General features: G+C 36.6%; 1 protein-coding gene across 1 annotated transcript in view; it reads left to right on the forward strand.

Annotated features, from left to right (window-relative positions):
- LOC150079403 (polycystin-1-like protein 1) overlaps positions 1-19201 on the forward strand; it is a 445550-nt gene that overhangs the window by 269558 nt on the left and 156791 nt on the right. The window contains exon 26 of the mRNA XM_090383053.1: positions 14333-14442. Coding sequence (XP_090239179.1) covers positions 14333-14442 — 110 coding nt within the window. The remainder of the gene's footprint in view (positions 1-14332; positions 14443-19201) is intronic.

The raw sequence follows: 19201 nt of genomic DNA on the forward strand, positions 1-19201 counted from the left end.
AAATATTTTTGGTGGTTTTTATTATGCATCCTTTTAGATAGGGCCATGCCAACACAGTGGTGCACTGCACAATGATGGCAAAATCTAGAACGCAGTGCGATGATTATTTTTATATATAAACATTTATTACATTTTATAATATTGTAACTGTTTAATATTTACTGATACAAAAACAGTATATTTTAATTTATAGTTCATTTTATTTTCAACAAAGTTACAAATGCATATAATTATTATTATTATTATTATTATTAATAACCATATGGTGCAAGGAAGCCTGAGGCTTATGCTGCACCAGGGAAAAAAAAAAAAGTTCCTGAGTTACCCTGAGAGAGAGAGAGAGAGAGAGAGAGAGAGAGTCAAAAGTAGAAGGGAATCACCAAGAAAGAGAAGAATGATGATATCCAGCTCAGGACCCTGGGTGTGCTAAGCCCATACTCACCAGATGTGAGCCCCCGGGGTGATGTAGATAGTGGCAGCAGCATCTTCACAAGTCTTGCCATTTTACTTTGATTACATCATTCCAATATTGCATTTCTTGACTATTAATGTCAAGTTTTCTAGTGAACTCACCATATTGGCTCACCATATAAGCTGATCCATATTTTTCCCCTTTTTTTTTTTTTTTTTTAACAGTTTCCTTTCACATCTTGCATAGTGATAAAATCTGCATTAAGAACCACTTTTTACTTTTAAATTCAATTATTCCTGCTCTGTCTTTTTAAAAGTTCACATTGTGACATTTTATTACACTACACATTAACAGTATTGTATGTGGCTCCCTCATGTAGGTCACAAAACCAAAACCTACAGGCATTGATGATGTTTTTCCTTGGTGTACTGTAGGCATAGTTTCTTTGGCACCATTAAACCAAACCAAAAATATACAATACAATGTGTGATATCACTCTTATTAATGGTATATGTATAAATGGGAGTGTGTTATAGGCCTAATGACTCTGATGAGTACAACAAACATTTTTGTAGAGAAATAGAGGGGGCCAGTAAATCAGAATGTCTTGTAATGGGGGATTTTAACTTTCCAGATATTGACTGCAACTTGTGGGTTGGTCAGTTGCACACTAGAAAGATTTTTTATTGGAGGATTGTTTTCTACATCAACATGTTCAAGGGGCAACAAGAAGGATAATACTCTTGATCTGATTATCAGCAGTGATTATTTGTGCATCAAGAATTTGCAGATAGAGGAACCACTAGGTGACAGTGATCACAGTGTACTGATTAATGGGATTTACTTAAAGATGTAACTACCATCAAGTGTAAAGGGAAGGGTTTTTGTTTTTGTAATGGTAACTGCAGTGGTCTCAGACAGTTTTTAAATTCTATACAGTGGGATCAACTGATGATGTTTAAAACAGCAAATTCTATATGGGAAGCTTTCAAAGAATTAATCTTGGGAGCTACTAGGCTTTTCATACCAACTAAGAAATTACTGTTCAAGATTTAGACCTAAATGGATGTCAAATGAACTAATGAGGCTCGCAGAAGAGAAGAAAAATGTGTGAGAAGCATATAAATTATCAGGTAACTCAGAAGCTTATATCAGGTATAAGCTAGTCTGTAATCAAATCATAAAGGAGGTTAGGCAAGCGAAGGCTGATTACAAGAAATCCTTGGCAAAGGATGCAAAGAAAAACAACAAAGACTTCTTAACTTATCTAAACTCTAGAAGGAAGGGGATGAATCATATTGGTCCACTTGATATTGATGATTCAGCTGTTGATGATCCTGCTCAGATAGCTGACAAACTGAATGAGTATTTTGCATTCATATTCACACATGAGGAATTCTGTAAGGAAGGGGAGGACAGAAGTTTACAAAATTATTGAAGTTAAACATAAAAAAGGCACCTGGGATGGATGGAATCTATCCAGTTATATTGAAGAAGGCAGTGAGGGAAGTAAGAAAACCCTTAGCCATAATTATGAGAGCATCCTTAGATTCAGGGGGAGGTCTCCATGGACTGGAGATGTGTAAATGTATCCCAATTCACAAAGGAGGGTTCAAAGAGTGACACAAATAATTATAGACCTGTTAGCTTAACTTCTGTTCCAAGGAAAATAATGGAGTCACTTTTTAAAGAAGTGATGCAGGATCACCTAGACAAGACTGCAGTAATAGTTCAGCCACAGCACGGGTTTGTTAAGGGAAAGTCTTATCTGACCAATTTGATTGTATACTACGATGTGGTAACAAAGGAACTGGATGCAAAAAATAATTTTGGATTTCAGGAAAGCTTTTGATACTGTTGCATGTGGAAGACTGCTTTACAAATTGGAGCAGTATATCATTAAGGGCAAGTTGCTGCAATGGATAAAGGGATGGTTGAGTGGGAGATGGCAGAGAGTGGTAATAAATGGACACTTTTTTATGTGGACTAATGTTATTAGTGGAGTTCCCCAGGATTCGGTGGTGGGCCCATTGTTGTTTTGTGTATTTATCAATGATATTGATAAATACACAAAACAAATTGATGGTATATCAGGCTTAATGTCCAAGTTTGCAGATGATACAAAGGTTGGCAGGTTTGTTAATGACAGTAAAGGCAGTATGCTACTGCAACAGGATATAGAACAGATGGGCTGATAAGTAGCAACTAAAGTTTAACATTGACAAATGCAAAGTACTGCATATGTATAGCAGTAACCCAAGAGAACTGTACCAACTGTGTGGTACTACACTCAGGGAGGTAGAGAATGAAAAATACCTGGAGGTAATTGTGCAGTCAGATATGAAGTTCTCTGAACAGTGGACCCTGACAAGTGATTTTCTTCTTATGATTATAGAGTGATCTCTAAAGGGATATAGTTTTGTTTATTTTCTATGCTGCTGTTATTTTATTTACTTGAAGTGGTTCTACAGCTGTTATTTTATTTACTTGAAGTGGTTCTGCACTTTAAAGGTCAAAAGTAAGAACCCAGAAAGGATCCACCTTTCTTTTCTTATTTTTTATATATATCACTAACCAACTGTACTAACTTAAACAACCACTTGATCACTGGTGGCGCTGATCCTGCCTCCATTTGGCGGGACCAGGATTAGAATCAATAAAACATTTAAAGAAATTGATCAAAATTTTAGATTAGATAATCACTTTAATGAAATTCTTGAAATTGCATCTGATATTAGCAAAATCACCTTGAAATAAGTCCAAGTTTTCCCACAGAAAATGAGAATAGCAGAAGAAAAATGCTTCCATATGAATGTGAAGACAAGACAGTTTCAGATTCAAAATATGATCTTCATAGATATGCAAATAATATGAATAGATACTACAAATAATATAAATGAAGATCACTTTGAACAACTGAAGAATTATAGTGATAATTTTACTTTTTTACATAACATCGATGTTGCATAAAAAATGTTAACAGAACAAATTTTAAAACATTGGCATCTGATAATTTTAATTCTAAATTAGAACAAAGACTGCCGAAAAGATATTATTGCTCTAGATCTAGCAGAACAAATTAAAGTTATTCATATTTTATGTTCATAATATTTATATATCATTTATATTTATATACAGGATTATTCAAAATTATTCATCCAATTTCAAATGAGCATAAATCCGTACCTATCAACCGTCTGTTAACTTGGCATACATCAAATGAAAAGGGAAATATACGAGTTTTAGAAGGTCGCCACGATATGGCTCCGCAATAGCGTCTGTAAGAAAATGGCGACTGCACAACAGAAGGTTTTTTGTGTGCTGCAGTTTTCGAGGTGTGAATCGGTAGTCACAGTGCAGCATGAGTTTCGTCGACTTTACGGAACTGACCCACCGGGTGCTCAGAGCATCCATTGGTGGTAACAGCAGTTCAAGGAAACAGGATGTTTGTGTAAAGGCAAAAGCACAGGACAACTGTGTGTGTTTGAGGATAATGTGGAAAGAATCAGAGAGAGAGTTTCGTACGTAGTCCGAGGAACTCAAAATTATTCATCCAATAACAAACCGCGCCATTCAAGAACTGGGAATTCCTCAGACGACTGTTTGGTGTGTTTTGAGATGCCATTTGATTATGAAGCCATACAGGTTGCTTCTGTTGCAGGCTCTAAGATCAGGGGCTTGGAATGGGGCATTGTGAGCATGACTCACCTAAAATTAACGTCTTCTGTGTCATTTCCCGGGCAAATGTTTATGGCCCTTTCTTTTTCATAGAGAACACAGTGAGTGGTCAATCCTATCTGTGCATATGCTGCAGAACTGGCTATTTCCCCAGTTGAACGAATCGGAAAATACATTTTACAGATGGGGTGCTGCCTCATTGGCATTTGGATGTTTGCCGTTTCCTCAACGAAGTGCTCCCTCACCGTTGGATTGGTCACAGTGGACCTCATGACTTGGTGCTCTACAGCTGTCTCCCTAGGTCACCAGTTCTTGTGCTGTGTGACTTTTTCTTTTGGAGGTACGTTGAGGATGCTGTGTATGTGCCAGCATTGCCCACAACCCTGGATGATCTCAAAAATCGCATCATTACTGCTGTGGAGTCAGTGACAAAGGACATGCTGGAGCAAGTATGGGAAGAATTCGAATATCGTCCCGACGTTGCTCGTTCAACTATGGGAAGTCACATAGGGCACTTATAAGGTGAGAGACAAAACTAGAACAGTTTTTCTTTTGGTTGATGTATCACTAATAACTCTGTATTTGTAAACTTCAAAAATATAGTCATTTGAAATCAGATGAATCATTTTGAATAACCCTGTATATTCAATATAGGTCAGAAGAAATTTTTATTTGCATATTAAAAAAAATAATACTACTCTGCATTTTGAAAAAAATTCTTACGTTTTCCCAGAAAAGGCTGTTTCTGAATCATTTATAATGCTGACTTCAAAAATGACTTCTGTTTGTTTTCGTCACATCAGTTTTCTTCTAAAATCATGAAACAAAATTTGATTTTTCACAAATTTTTATTAATTTTGGTAGAATTTGTGCATTAAAATTATAACAAAATGAATTCATGCTGAAAAAACTATTAAAAAGTGCAATGTGGTTAAAAAAAAAAAAAAAGTCCGCTAAACACTCACCTCTCTTTAAAACTGATCTACGATGGATCAAATTTTGATTATCTTGATTTTCTTGCAGATCCTTCTACTTTACAGTCCCTCTTCACCATCCAACAATAGTCAGCCATCATCTTTACATTCTGCCTCACCTGGTACCTCATTTCCATGCCTTTTATGCCTCTGTGAAACCTCTTGCCATGTTCTTTACTAACACTTCCTAGATTTTCTGGGAAGAAGTCCATCACTTGTCTGGGATGACATCAATTCGTTGTGTGACAATTCAGTGCATGGCAGTTTGGTGTACGACAATTTGGCAAAAGGCAATTGATGGCTACATCAATTCAGTGAATATGATGATTCAGTGATTTCTTGTGAGAATTCAGCGTATCGCAAAGCAAGGCAGAAAATGCAAACTTTTTTAACACACTGTGCTGTAAATGATGAATTTAGTGATCACAATATTTTGATGGCGCATACTAACCACCTTCATTTTTAATGCATGTTCTACTTTTTTTTTAGGAGTTTCTGTTAAAAAAGTGCTATGGGTAGGTTAAAGACAGGGAGCCTTATTCACACTTTACTTTCACATCTGTAAGTTGCATTTTTTTTGGAAATATTCATGGGAAGGGAGAATTGTTCCAGAAATGAAAAGTAAAGATCGTTAATGGGTACTTCTATAGTTATAGCTCAGATACAGCATGGTTTTGTTAAGGGGAAGTCTTGCCTGACCAACTTGATTGGATACTATGATGCAGTCACAAAAGAACTGGATGCAGGGAATAACTTTGATATTATATACTTCGATCTTAGAAAGGCTTTTGATACTGTTGCACATGGAAGACTGCTACACAAATTGGAGCAGTGTGACATTGGAGGCAAATTGCTGCTATGGATAAAGGCGTGGTTGAGGGGGAGAAGACAGAGAGTGGTAATCAATGGACACTGCTCATCGTGGACTAATGTTATTAGTGGAGTCCCTCAGGGCTCAGTGTTGGGTCCATTATTGTTTTCTGTATTTATAAATGATATTGATGATGGTATATCAAGCTTAATGTCCAAGTTTGCAGATGATACAAAGGTTGGCAGGGTTGTCAAGGACACTACTGACACTATGCTGCTGCAACAGGATCTGGAAAGGTTGAGCAGATGGGCTGAGAGGTGGCAAATGAAGTTTAACATTGACAAATGTAAAGTACTACACATGGGAAACAGCAACCCCAGAGCAACGTATCAACTCTGTGGTACTAAACTGACAGTGGTAGAGAATAAAAGGGACTTGGGGGTGATTGTGCAGGCAGATATGAAGTTCTCTGAGCAGTGCAGACGGGCTGCAAGAGTAGCTCATGGAGTATTGTCAATGATATACAGGAATTTTTCCAGCAGGGATAAGGAGGTGATTATTCCATTGTATAAGGCAATGGTCAGGCCACACCTAGAGTACTGTATACAGGTCTGGAGGCCTCATTTCAAGAAGCATGTAGAGCTGCTGGAACGAGTACAGAGAAGGGCAACAAGATTAGTGAATGGAACAAAGGGGTGCTCTTACGAAGAAAGGCTTAAGTTTTGCAAATTACAGTGTCTGGAGACTAGGCACCAGCGAGGTGATCTGATAGAGGTGTATAAAGCCTTGAATGGTTTAAGCATGCTCAATGCTGATGGGATTCTTCCTCTTGCTCAGAAAAATCACCTGAGAGGGCATAAATTCAAATTGAGGAAAGACAGATGTAGGATAGACGTGCGGAAATTTGCCTTTAGCCAGCGGGTGGTTGGTTGGTGGAACAGACTGCCATCCCTTGTGGTGGAGGTTGATAGCCTAAATAAGTTTAAGGCTCAGCTGGACAGGTATTTTGAACGAACAGAGGGGTGAAGTGGAAGTGGGTTTTTTTTTTTTTTTTTTTTGGCTGATGCTGCATAAGCTTGCTTTCTTGCATCAAATGCCTCTACTAATGCTAATGCTAATGCTTCTGACATTCATTGTCTAATTCTTCCACACACTCACTTTCACACATCTGTCCTGTAACCATCCTTCCTCAGCTTAAATTTATGCCCCCTTAGGTGTATTGTCTGAGCTAGAGTAAGGGTGCCATCAACATTAAGCTTACTCAATCCATTCAGAACCTTCAGTACCTCATTCAGATCTCGTTGTGGGTACCTAGTTTCAAATGCTGCAAAACACAAGAAACTGCATCTTTCATGGGCACGTAAACACTAACACTGGACTACTGACACATGGAAATCTGTTGCCTGGTCTGATGAATCTTGTTTCCAGTTGGATATACCATTCATGCCAAATGGCATATCCACATTTGGAGAAAGCAACATGAGGCCATGGCACTTGGATGCGCTGCTGGTGTTCAACAAGCCGAGGCAGTGGTGTCATGGTTTGGTGACTGTTTCTCCTGGGTTCTCTGATCACTGTTAATAAACAGGTTTATGAAAGCGACTACCTTTCTATTATCACTGACATGCATCTTCCTTGCATGGTCACCCAACTCACCTGATCTTAACCCAATTGAGCAAGTTTAGGACTGAGTGGAAAAGGACATTCGATATTGCTACCATTCGATTGACAATACTGAGGCATCACTGGATGAATTGTGCAATGCATGGGTAGTACTATCAGAGAATACCCTGAAACACCTTTTGGAGTCCGTGCCAAGACATTTATGGGCAAAAGTGGCCCCGTGAGGTATTAGGTAGGTGTGGCGAATGCAGAACGAACTCAGGAACATATACACTCAGGAATCACTGAATTGTGACCACTTACGTGATGCCGTCGTGGGGAAGATGGATCACAAATTAGTAACACTTTTGGTCCACTTTTGCAAAAGCGTTGAAGAAAATGAAGAATCAGAAAGCATGAAGTTACTGTAGAGCTGCTAAAATTGGGAGGAAGAGATGACACAGAAAGTGGCAAGACTTTATATAATGCATTAGAAAAGGCATGACGCCTAAGGAGTGGAATAATGCAATTATAGTTTTGCTGCATAAGAAAGGAGATAAATCAGAAATTGGAAATTATAGACCAATTAGCTTGTTATCCGAAATCTACAAGTTGTTCACAAGGGTCATTACTAACAGATTAGAAAGAATACTCGATGAGAATCAACCGAAAGAGCAAGCTGGCTTTAGGACAGGATTCTCAACTATGGAACACCTTCACATAATATCGCAACTAATAGAGAAAGCAAATGAATATAAAACACCATTATGCCTGCCATTTGACTCCCCACAGCATAAGGCAATGTTTCAAGCACTGGAAAGACAAGATGTAGGCACCCCATACATTATGATTTTGAAGAAAATATATCAGAATGCTACCTCCTTTATTAGACTTGACAAAGACAGTAGCAAATTTAAAATTGAGAAAGGAGTTCGACAAGGAGACACAATATCTCTGATGTTGTTTACTGCTGCCCTTGAGAAAGCTTTCAGAAAATTATACTGGTCGCAGAAAGGAGCCAATGTGAATGGAGAGTACCTAAACCATCTACAATTTGCAGGTGACATTGTAATCATAAGCCCATGATCCCAAAGAATTAGAGGAAAATCTTAATCAGTTATGCAGGATTTCGGACTAAAGGTGAATATGGCTAAAACAAAAGTAATGATTAAAAAGTATGCCACAGAAAGGGATATAATCAATGAATGAGCAGTAATTGAAAAGGTGGATTCATATACTTATCTGGGATAAGTCATTAGCTGTGATAATGATAAATGGCTGGAAGTCAAGAGAAGAATAAATTTTGGATTGTATCATTCAGGAAATATAATTACATACTGAGGAGCAATATCCCAGTTTGTCTGAAACGTAAAATAATGAACCAATGTGTATACAACCGCTAGCATTGTCGCTGTTGTGGGTATTATTGCATCAGGCAATCATGTAACCAATTACTGCCTGCAATAAAGATATTTATTACTTCCCACCATGACTTATGGAAGTGAAACTAGAGCACTCACCAAAAGAATGGAAGAGAAGCTGAGAACTACACAGCGAAAATGGAATGAATTATATTAGGAATCGGACTGTTAGATAAGAAGAGAAACATGGATTAGGCAGCAAACACAAGTAAAGGACATTCTTGTCAAAACTAAAGAACTAAAATGGTCTTCGGCAGGACACATAGCTGGAAGACATGATGACAGATGGACTGTCATCGTGTCTTCCAAGAGGAGCTAGGAGAAAACCTGGAAGACAACAAAGGAGATGGGAGATAAAATTCACCTGGGTAGTAAATGGATGTCCATTGCACAAAGCAGAAGGAACTGGAAAGTTGCTGGAGAGGCCTTCATCCTGCAGTGGAGTGAAAATGGCTGATGATGTTGACCTAATATCATGTTGGGCCATCATTCACACAGAAAACAGCTACTATTTGCCTAGGCATTGACTCCACTAGATGTCTGAAGATGTCCATAGGGATCTACAGCCATACTGCCTGCAAAGGCTTTCAACAGTTTCAGAATAAATGATGGTTGCATGTCCATACAGCACATTCATGCAACCCGCAGCCATTCAGTTGGGTTGAAGTTGGCAAATTTGGAGGCCAATCAAGATGGGTGATGTCTTCATTGTGTTCCTCAAACCACTCATGTGCGTATGGGCCTGATAACAAGGCACATTATCATTTTGGAAGATCCCATTCCTGTCTGGGAAAAAATGCAACATGGCAGGATACACATGGTCTCCTAAGAGCTGCTATTAGACCTCACCAGTGAAATATTGGTCCATGCTCACCAGGGATTCTAATCTTCACCAGCAAAACATATCCCATATTAAGCTGTTGTTGTTGTTATTTGGTTTTTAGGAGCATTAGCAACTAAGGCCATATTGCTCCGGGAATATGCGGTGGTCATTCCCTGACCTTTCCACATCCTCCGTATTTGGTGTTGATGGGCTCAAACCCCGGTCTAATCAAGAAGCGTGTGCTACGCACTGTTGCTCCTTCCCACCTGGCTATGGAGGCGCCCCCATATTAAGCAACCACTGCTCTACAAAGATGTTTAGGTTTTTATATAGCAAGCTATGGGGCATAATCCATTATGGATGGGGTGGTCACAATTCAATATCAATATGACATTTTTTGGCTTGTAAAGAAATATAGGGATCCAAAAAAAATCTATTACAATATTATTGGGTGGGGAGATAACTATTAGCAATAGTAGATGTAACAAGACTAGTTTAATCAGTATTCAGCATCATGTCTGAAGAGTAAGTGCCAGGTTCTGTTGCACAGTAAGTTGTTATAAGGTTTTTTGTTGAATGAAAATATGAAAGCTGGTGAAATATTTACAGTGCTCAAAGTTCATTTTAGCAATGAATGTTTATCAGGCATTAGTAGTGCAAATTGTTCAGTTAACATTGATGGTGAAAATATGGCAGATAAGTCTATGCTCAGAACACCAAGAATGTCTGCAAATTTTGAAACCATTCAAAAGATTGATTTTTTTTCATTTTTGGTAGTTTTTTATTGTTACATGGTTTTTAGTTTTGCTCTGCATTCATTATGTTCTTTGCCACTTCATCATGTAGTTTTATAGAATGTATCAGGAATGTATAGTTGGGGTAGACTTACAATAAAGTTTTTCTGTAATTATATTAATTTCCATATTATGAAAATCTTTGAGACAGGAGAATAAGGTCACCTGTGAGGTGAACTGATTGAGGTATATAAGGCCTTGAACGGGTTGAGCAAGCTCAGTGCTGACAGGATTCTTCCTTTGTTCACATTACGAACCTGAGAGTGCATAGATTCAAATTGAGGAAAGACAGTTGTAGAATAGATGTGCAGAAATTTGATTGTCTCTTCTCCAATGGAGCCTTATCTCATGGCTATTCCCAACCTTGTGTTGTTTGGCATTACAAGAATGCAAAATGGGATGACCTGCAAGATTTCTTTTCTTCTTTTCCTTGGTCGGATTACTGTTTCAAAACTTGTGATGTCAACATTTGCTTAGGTCGTGTCAGTGAAATTATTCTTGTAGGAATAGAATCCTTCATTTCACACTCCACCTTAAAATCTCGTCCTTTATCGAAACCTTGGTTTTCCAATAAATGTGTTAAGGCTGTTCAAGAGAAGAATGTTGCATATCGTAATTGCCTTGCTTCCAATTCTTCAGTTCCATTTTCTGCCTACACCAAAGCTTGCAACAATTGTAAAGCAGTTATTAATCAGTCCAAAATAGATGTTGAACAGACTAAGAGTAGAAAACTTGCTTCTTGCCCTAATGATAGCTGAGCATTCTGATCTCTCGCCAAAGCTATTGGCCTCAACTTTTGCCCATCTCTGCTCCCAATTCTGTCAAAATCATCTGGTTTTGACAGAATATTGTCACTTCAGCCAAGGATAAAGCTGACCTCTAGTTTCCCATTTTTCTTCCAACTCATGTATTAATGATATTGGTAAAAACACCACCCACCATGCCCAGTATGCTCCATTCAATTCTTCCTGTGGTCTTCCATCAAAAGGATGTCAGAAAGATTTTGACGAACCTTGATGCTAAGAAAGCTCCAGGTCCTGATGGTATTTCTCCACTAGTTCTCAAAACCTGTGCTCCTGAACTTACTCCTGTTGTTTGCCACCTTTTTTCACTTTCTTATTCCAAAAGTGTTTTTCCTTCTGCTTGGAAATTTGCTGATATCCAGCCAGTTTCTAAAAAGGGTGACTAATCATTCTCATCCAATTATCATCCCATTGCAATTACTTCTACTCTTGCTAAAGTAATGGAGAAATCAATTAACTGCCAAATCTTAAGCTATCTAGAAACCTTCCATTGTCTGGTCAACGATTGCCAGTATGGATCCGTCAGAGTCGATCCACTGGTGATATTCTGGCTTGTGTTACCCATTTATGGAGAAATTCAATTGAAAAGTTTGGTGAAACACAAGCAGTTGCTCTTGACATCTTTCAATCATGTTTAGCATAAAGGTTTTCTAAACAAGTTTTCACTTTATGGTTTGCCAACTGTTTTTTTTTTTTTTTTTCCCTGTTTTCTCTCTGATCACTCACTGGTAGATGTTAGATGGCTCTCTGTATTTTAATTCCTCCACTAATGCTGGTGTCCCCCAAGGTTCAGTTCTTTCCCCCAACTCTTTACCTCTTATATATTAATAACCTTCTTCCATTGACCGGAAATCCTATCCATAGTTTTGCTGATGATAGCATATTGCATTCCACTTTCCAGTTTGAGAAACCTCACCCTGCTCAATCAGCTTCAACTTCTCGAATATCTTACCAATTCCTTAAATGTCGATTTCCAGTGAGGCAAACACATCTTAGTTGATTTCAATCCTTCTAAAACTCAGTCCTGTCTTATATTATTATTATTATTATTATTAGCTATAGGGTGCAAGGAAGCCTGAGACTTATGCTGTACTAGCCAAAAAAAAAAAAAGAAAATTCCCAAGTTACCCAGAAAGAGAGAGAGAGAGAGAGAGAGAGAGAGAGAGAGAGAGAGAGAGAGAGAGAGAGAGAGAGAGAGAGAGAGAGAGAGAGAGAGAGAGAGAGTAGAAGGAAATCACCAAGAAAGAGAAGAATGATGATATACAGATCTCGCAAAAAGGATCCTTCTGCTCCTATGCTTATCTTTGGTAACACTCTGATTTCTAAGCAAGATGATCTATTTCTTTTGGGGATTACCCTGACTTCTAATTTCTTTTGGCACAAGCACATTACAAATATTGCTTCCTTTGCATCTAAAAACTTGGTTTTCTCTTTTGCTTTCAGCGTTACTTTTCTTCCAAGCAGCTCTTCACTCTGTACAAATCACAAATCCGTCCTACAATGAAAATTGTTCCCACATCTGGGTTGGTGCCCCCAAATTTTCTCTCGGGCTTCTAAATTCCATTCAAAAGAGGGTAATTAGGTTAATTAATGACTCATCTCTAACAGAGTCTCTCCACCCTCTGTCTCATAAACGTACTGTTTCTGATGCATGCCTTTTCTACAGATACTTCCATGGGTACTGTTCTTCTGAATTGGCTTCTATATTTCCCGTTCTCTTTCAAAACAATCTGAACACGTGCCGCCACCAGCCAATATCCATTTACTGTCCAACTTCACACTCACAGAACCAACTTTTCGTCTTCCTTGTTATTCATTCAACTGCCGATTTCTGGAACAACCTTCCTTCATATGTATTTTCTGAAAATTATAGTCTACAGAAGTTCAAGTCTAATGTCAACAGATATCTTCTTTTGTCTTCTCAATCTTCAACCCATGCATGGTACTAAGTACTATAGGTTTTAATACCTTTCATGTTTGGTGCTTTCATTAAAAAAAAAAAAAGCCAGCAGTTAGTTGATTGCGGGAACAGAGTTGCATCTCTTGTTGTGGAAGTTGATAGCTTAAATAAATTTAAGGCTGAGCTAGGCGGCATATGGAGTGAATGGATGGGCAAAATGAAAGTGTTTTTTTTTTTTTTTTTGGCTGATGCTGCATAAGCTTGCTTTCTTGCATTGTATGCCTCAACTAATGCTAATACCATTAAGTGTAAATAATGCATCTCAGTATTCTGCCCGATTGCTATCTGATAATCAGTGTGAAACTGAAAGCAACTACTACAGTGTTTGTTCAGAAATTAACTGTATCATAAAACAAAAATGGCAGTGCAGTATTTCTGATATTTAGATCCCTGAAATTACCAACAAACACATAATAAGATATGAATGACATTTTTAAAGATGATTATTGTAATGATTGCCACATCTTGAGTAATATGTACTGTATACATTTTCAGTACTGTGTACAGGTGTGGAAGCCTCATTTTAGGAAGGATGTGGATCTTTCAGAATGGGTGCAGGGAGGAGGAGCAACAAGATTAGTCAGGAACACAAAAGGTGGAACCTGCAGTAAATTACATTGTTTGGAAACTAAGTACTTTAAATGCTCCAATCAGGTTTGTAGGTATCTAGGTACCTACAAACCTGATTGAAGTGTTTTAAGGGTGTAAATGTATTCAGTAAACTAAATGCTGAATGCATCCTTATTCTTTCTCAGATGACTCTCATAAGGGGACATAAAAGTTTGTTTGAAGACACTTCTAATCTGGTATTGTGGAAGTGGGTAGTTTTAATAAATTTAAGGAGGAACTAGAGGGGAAGGACAAAATAATGTAGGTAGGGTTTTTTTTTCTGTTGCTGTATTAGCATGCAACATGCTACTGCTAAATTTAATGCTAATGACATTCCATTTCAATAGAATCAGTCTATGCTAGCATTTAGTAAGGTCAGAGAGAGAGAGAGAGCGCATGTGTTTATCTACTATTTGTATTTTTATCAGTATGTTACTTTTCACAGAACAAAAACAAGTTTGGGTCCATTATTAAAAGTTCAAGTATGGCACAATAATAAAGGAATATCACCATCTTGGTATCTGAAAAATGTGATAGTTACAGATTTATCAACAGGTAAGTTGTTTAAAATTTCAGCTGTAACTCTAAAGAAATTGTTTTCAAGTTTTTAAAAGAAATATATTTACTCAATTTACATAATTGAGTTCCAGATTTGGGAATAGAATATGAAAGGATGAAGAATAATGAAAATTAAAATAGAATAAAGAACGATTTCATCTGCCCTGGCCTCATCTTGTTAGGAACCATAAGTACTGGCATTTGAAAAACCAAGAACATAACAGCTAAAGCAGAAGGTTCATAGAAAGTTTTATGTCCAAGTCTGGTTACTAGCTTCCCTTTCTTTCATTTCTCCAAGAAGATTATTAGCCTTAAATTTAGAATGAAAGCTCTAGTCCATTTCAAAATTTCAGAAAGTATTTAAAATATTCTTAGAGACCTATGTACTAAATTTTGTATTAATAGGTAACTTACTTCCCCCACCAAGTACTGCTTCACAAATTCCACCTCATGGCTATTGAGTATAGTATAGTAGTATTTAACTCCCGAAATTCTTTATTTGATAATCCTACTACAATATTATCAGTAAATGATGCCAGTAAACCTATTCATTTTCAAATTCTCCAACTACAGTGGATTCTGGCTATTTGGGCCACCAGTTAATCGGGGCAGCCGTTTATTTGGGACAAATCTTAAAAAACAGAAATCAATCAAGAAAATAGCCAAGGTTTACTTCGCTTAATTGGGACAGCATGCCGTTTAATTGGTGCAGGAGACTGCAGCACCGGAGATTACCCTACGATTGTCTCTGACAGTACCACATGGTTCAGTTGAAATTCTGGAGGTCACAACCATAAAACAATAAAAACAATTAGCAGTCACCTGTTTATTGGGCTTTTCTGTTAGTGAAATCTATCATAAACAGACGGTAAACTTGATCTTACTGAATTTGCAATAATACCGACAGCTGGAATTCTGTGGGTTATTATGGTGAAATGTGTTTCACTTCCATGAAATCTTCAATCATATAAAAAAATTAATTTTCAGATCTTCTCTTCATTTCTATTTTTAAAGCTTTGTAACTCATTACTCCGTTCTCACTTGTGTGTATTGTGTTACTTGCAATTTGTGTGTGCCGTGTTCTTTGTTATTGATTGCTTATCTTTTTACTGTTTTAAATTTTAACCCCCACCCACAAATGTCAGTGAACAGAAATGTCAACTAGTTCATATGTACATATTACAGTACATATTAATTATTCCGATTATCACGTATATTCTTCCGATTTTCACTTATCATTTAATTTTTTAATTGGTAAGATAATAAAGGGTAAATTTGTGCTTAATATATCTTTTCTTTTATAGTCTGTGGATAATTTTCCTCCTATTTTCGCTAATTAGAATCGCTGTTTAATAGAATTAAAATTCAATCCACAAACGGTACTTTACTATGGTGACTCCATCATAACGTGATTTGATTGTACAGTGAACCAATTGTAAAGGGGGGGTACATGGTATTTTTAACTATTTATGTTAAACTTTGGATAATTGGAGCAGCCTCTTAATCGGACCAAAATGCACTAATCCCGATGTGTCCCAAATAACCGGAATGGACTATAATTGCATTCACATATTTAGCAATATTAAAGAAAGGTGAGTTTCATTTCATGAAGTGTTTTTTAGAGAGTAATCATCAGTGCAGTCTACTCCTGGATCACCAAGATAATTTTAATCATGAATTACAGAGAAAAACTATCTAATATTTACGTTACAGCTCAGACTGTGGAATAGAGACATACCCAGAAAAAAGTAAGTAGTTCAACTTTTTTGCATATTGAATGGTTCAAAAAGGAATGTGTTTATACAGTATGCAAGGGTTGTTAAAAAGTTGTGAAAATACTATGATGTGCATGTAATCATGAGCAGGAATCACATAGTAACATAAGCTCCAGGACAATTGAGAGACAGTTACAGAACACCAAAAGTTTTGACAAAAAAATTATTTCACTTAGTGGAAAAGAGTAAGTTTGACTGCTGATGTTTGAGCTATGTTTATGAAACAAGACTCATGGCTATTGAGACAGGCTTTCCCTTGGGTAAAGATTAAAGTTGCACACATGAACAAATTGCAAAAGAATGTTTCCATGGTCACAAGTTATTTTGACATGGATAGTCATTTGACCTGCACTGTTGCAGTTAATGTAAGATATTAACTGCAAAGTGGCATGTGTTAAATTGCCAGACTGTAGGTGATTTGAACCAATGTCAATAATTTTTAACTAAAATAATTATTTTAGTTTTGTATTTTTTCAAGCTCCCTTAATTTAACATGTGACAATTTAAAAAATTTGATCATACATTATATTGAATAGACCTTTCCTCATTTTCTTTCTGTTCCTTACAGGCATGTTTAGTTAATGGGGTAAAATTTTACTCATTTATATCTTAAAAATCAGCAAGAAATAATTCAGTATTGGTCACTTTTTATTGCCACTTTTATTTTCAATCAGATTTCATAACAAATTTAAATGCACAACTGTATAACTGTTGTTATTCAGTTATGCATTTAAATTTGTTATGAACTTTTAAATCTGTTATGAACATGACGGTGAAAAATCCACTTTTATTTTAAAAATATATATTTTTAATTATTTTTGAAAATAAAATGCCCTCTGCAGTGCTTTTTACATGCATTTCAGTCATTTTAAATTACCTCTCTTATTTGGGAATTTTTTAATGTTAACTGCCTTATTATTTTGACTGGCAGCAAATGAAATGTCAATCAAAATATTGACACACTTCAAAAAATGGACACCAGCCGGCCTTTTCCATGATGTGTTGTGAGAAGCATAATGACTGGATGCACTGCTGTAAAGAGTAAAGAACACATGCTTCAACAATTAGATGTGAGAGTTGTGCTAATTTTAAATTAATATTTTTCAGCTGATTCATATAACACTATTCTGCATTTTGAAAAAAATACACTGACATTTTCATGGAAAAGGCAGTTTCTGAATAATTTTCAAATGCTGATTTCAGAAATGACTTCCATTTATTTCCATCAAATCAGGTTTCTTCAAAGGTCATGAAATAAAATTTGATTTTCACTAATTTGTATTTTGGCAATATTTGTGGACTGAAATTATAACAAAGTGCTACTTTTACCAGACTTTTATATTTGAATACATATTGAAAACTATTAAAAAGGGCAGTGTGATAAAAAAAAAAAAAAAAAAGTCCACTAAATACTCACCTCTCATTTTAAAACTGATCTACAATGGGTCAAATTTTGATTATCTTGATTTTCTTGCAGATCCTTCTACTTTACAGTCTCTCTTCACCATCCAACAATAGTCAGCCATCATGTTGACATTCCACTCACCTGATACCTCATTTCCATGTCTTTAATGCCCTGGTGAAACGTCTTGCCATGTTCTTTACTAACACTTCCTCGGTCTTCTGGGAAGAAGTCAATGTTGGAGTGTAAAAAATGTATCTTGACACTCATGTTGCAGCCCTGCTGTCTGAAGTTTATCAACGTATTTTCAACTGTATTCTTTTAGCCTAGATTCTTATTGTTCCCTAAGAAGTTCTTAACAACAGACCTGAAGCTAATCCATGCCTGTTTTTATCTTTTATCATAGTTCCCTCAAAACCTCGCCCCCTCATCAGTTTATGAATTTGAGATCTAACAAAAATACCTTGTTTTAGTTTCAGTAGGAGTTTAGTACAACAGCAGTTGAAGCAGGGACCTTCCTGAGGTAAAGCTTTCACAAACTGTTTCATCAACCAAGTCTGATGCACAAGGGTGGAAGGAGGATAACAATTTTTTGCTCTACCAGTAGTTTATGAACTATATTCATTGATCCAGGCAGCAAACTGCCCTTCTTTGGCCAGACTTTGACGCCCCAGTCTTTAATCCTTGCCTGACTATCCCACTCACACAAAAAGCAAGGCATTTTTGTATAGCCAGATTGTTGTCCAAGTAACATGCCTATCACTTTAAAGTCAGCCTTAAAGTCAGCATGTCCTTCATTCTTAATGTTTGTCAACAGCTTCTTCAAGTTCTCATATGTTTCTTTCAAATGCACAGAGTGAAATACTGGAATTGACCCATATTTATTTCCATTGTGGTGCAACATACCTTTGAGGCTCCTCTTTGATGAGTCAATAAAAACTCCTGTAACTCCTCCACTATTCAGGATTCATGCATTCCAACATCTTGGCCTATTTTAGAATTGCTGTCGCCCTGTGCATGTCACTGTATTACATCAATTTTTTTTCTAATGTAATAACAAGCCTCCTCTTTTTGCCTTATTTGCACTACAAGTATTCTTCCGTTTGTCCATATTTGTTAGGGGCAATTTATCAAAGTTTAAAATATAATACAGTACTATACGCATATAGAGGATAACAAGCTGCAGCACATCTTCACATGACAATATCCATATGCGAACTAACCAGTGAGTGTTTGGTTGATGCAATGCAGTGTGAGTCATTGAAAACCCACGTGTAATTTTTGCGCAGTTTGGAATGAAAATTCATACTAACCGAATTTTGTCTCGTATTAAATAAAGTCTGGTATCATTTTATAATTTGTACTAAATCAAGTTTAATACTATTCAAATTCGTTCTAATTGAGGCTTTGCTGTCTTCTTATATGTGATATAATTGTGTTTTATTTTGTATCATTCATTAGTTTATTACAACACATTTAATTGTTACATTTTGTGTAAAATAATTATAATTCCAACTCCTAGCATTTAATTTTAATTTAAGTAGTTAATTTATATATATAAAGGGTTTTCCAATAGTAA

The sequence above is a fragment of the Mastigoproctus giganteus genome, chromosome 10 (assembly GCF_048544385.1).
Source record: "Mastigoproctus giganteus isolate SK-2022 chromosome 10, ASM4854438v1, whole genome shotgun sequence".
Classification (NCBI taxonomy): Eukaryota; Metazoa; Arthropoda; class Arachnida; order Uropygi; family Thelyphonidae; genus Mastigoproctus; species Mastigoproctus giganteus.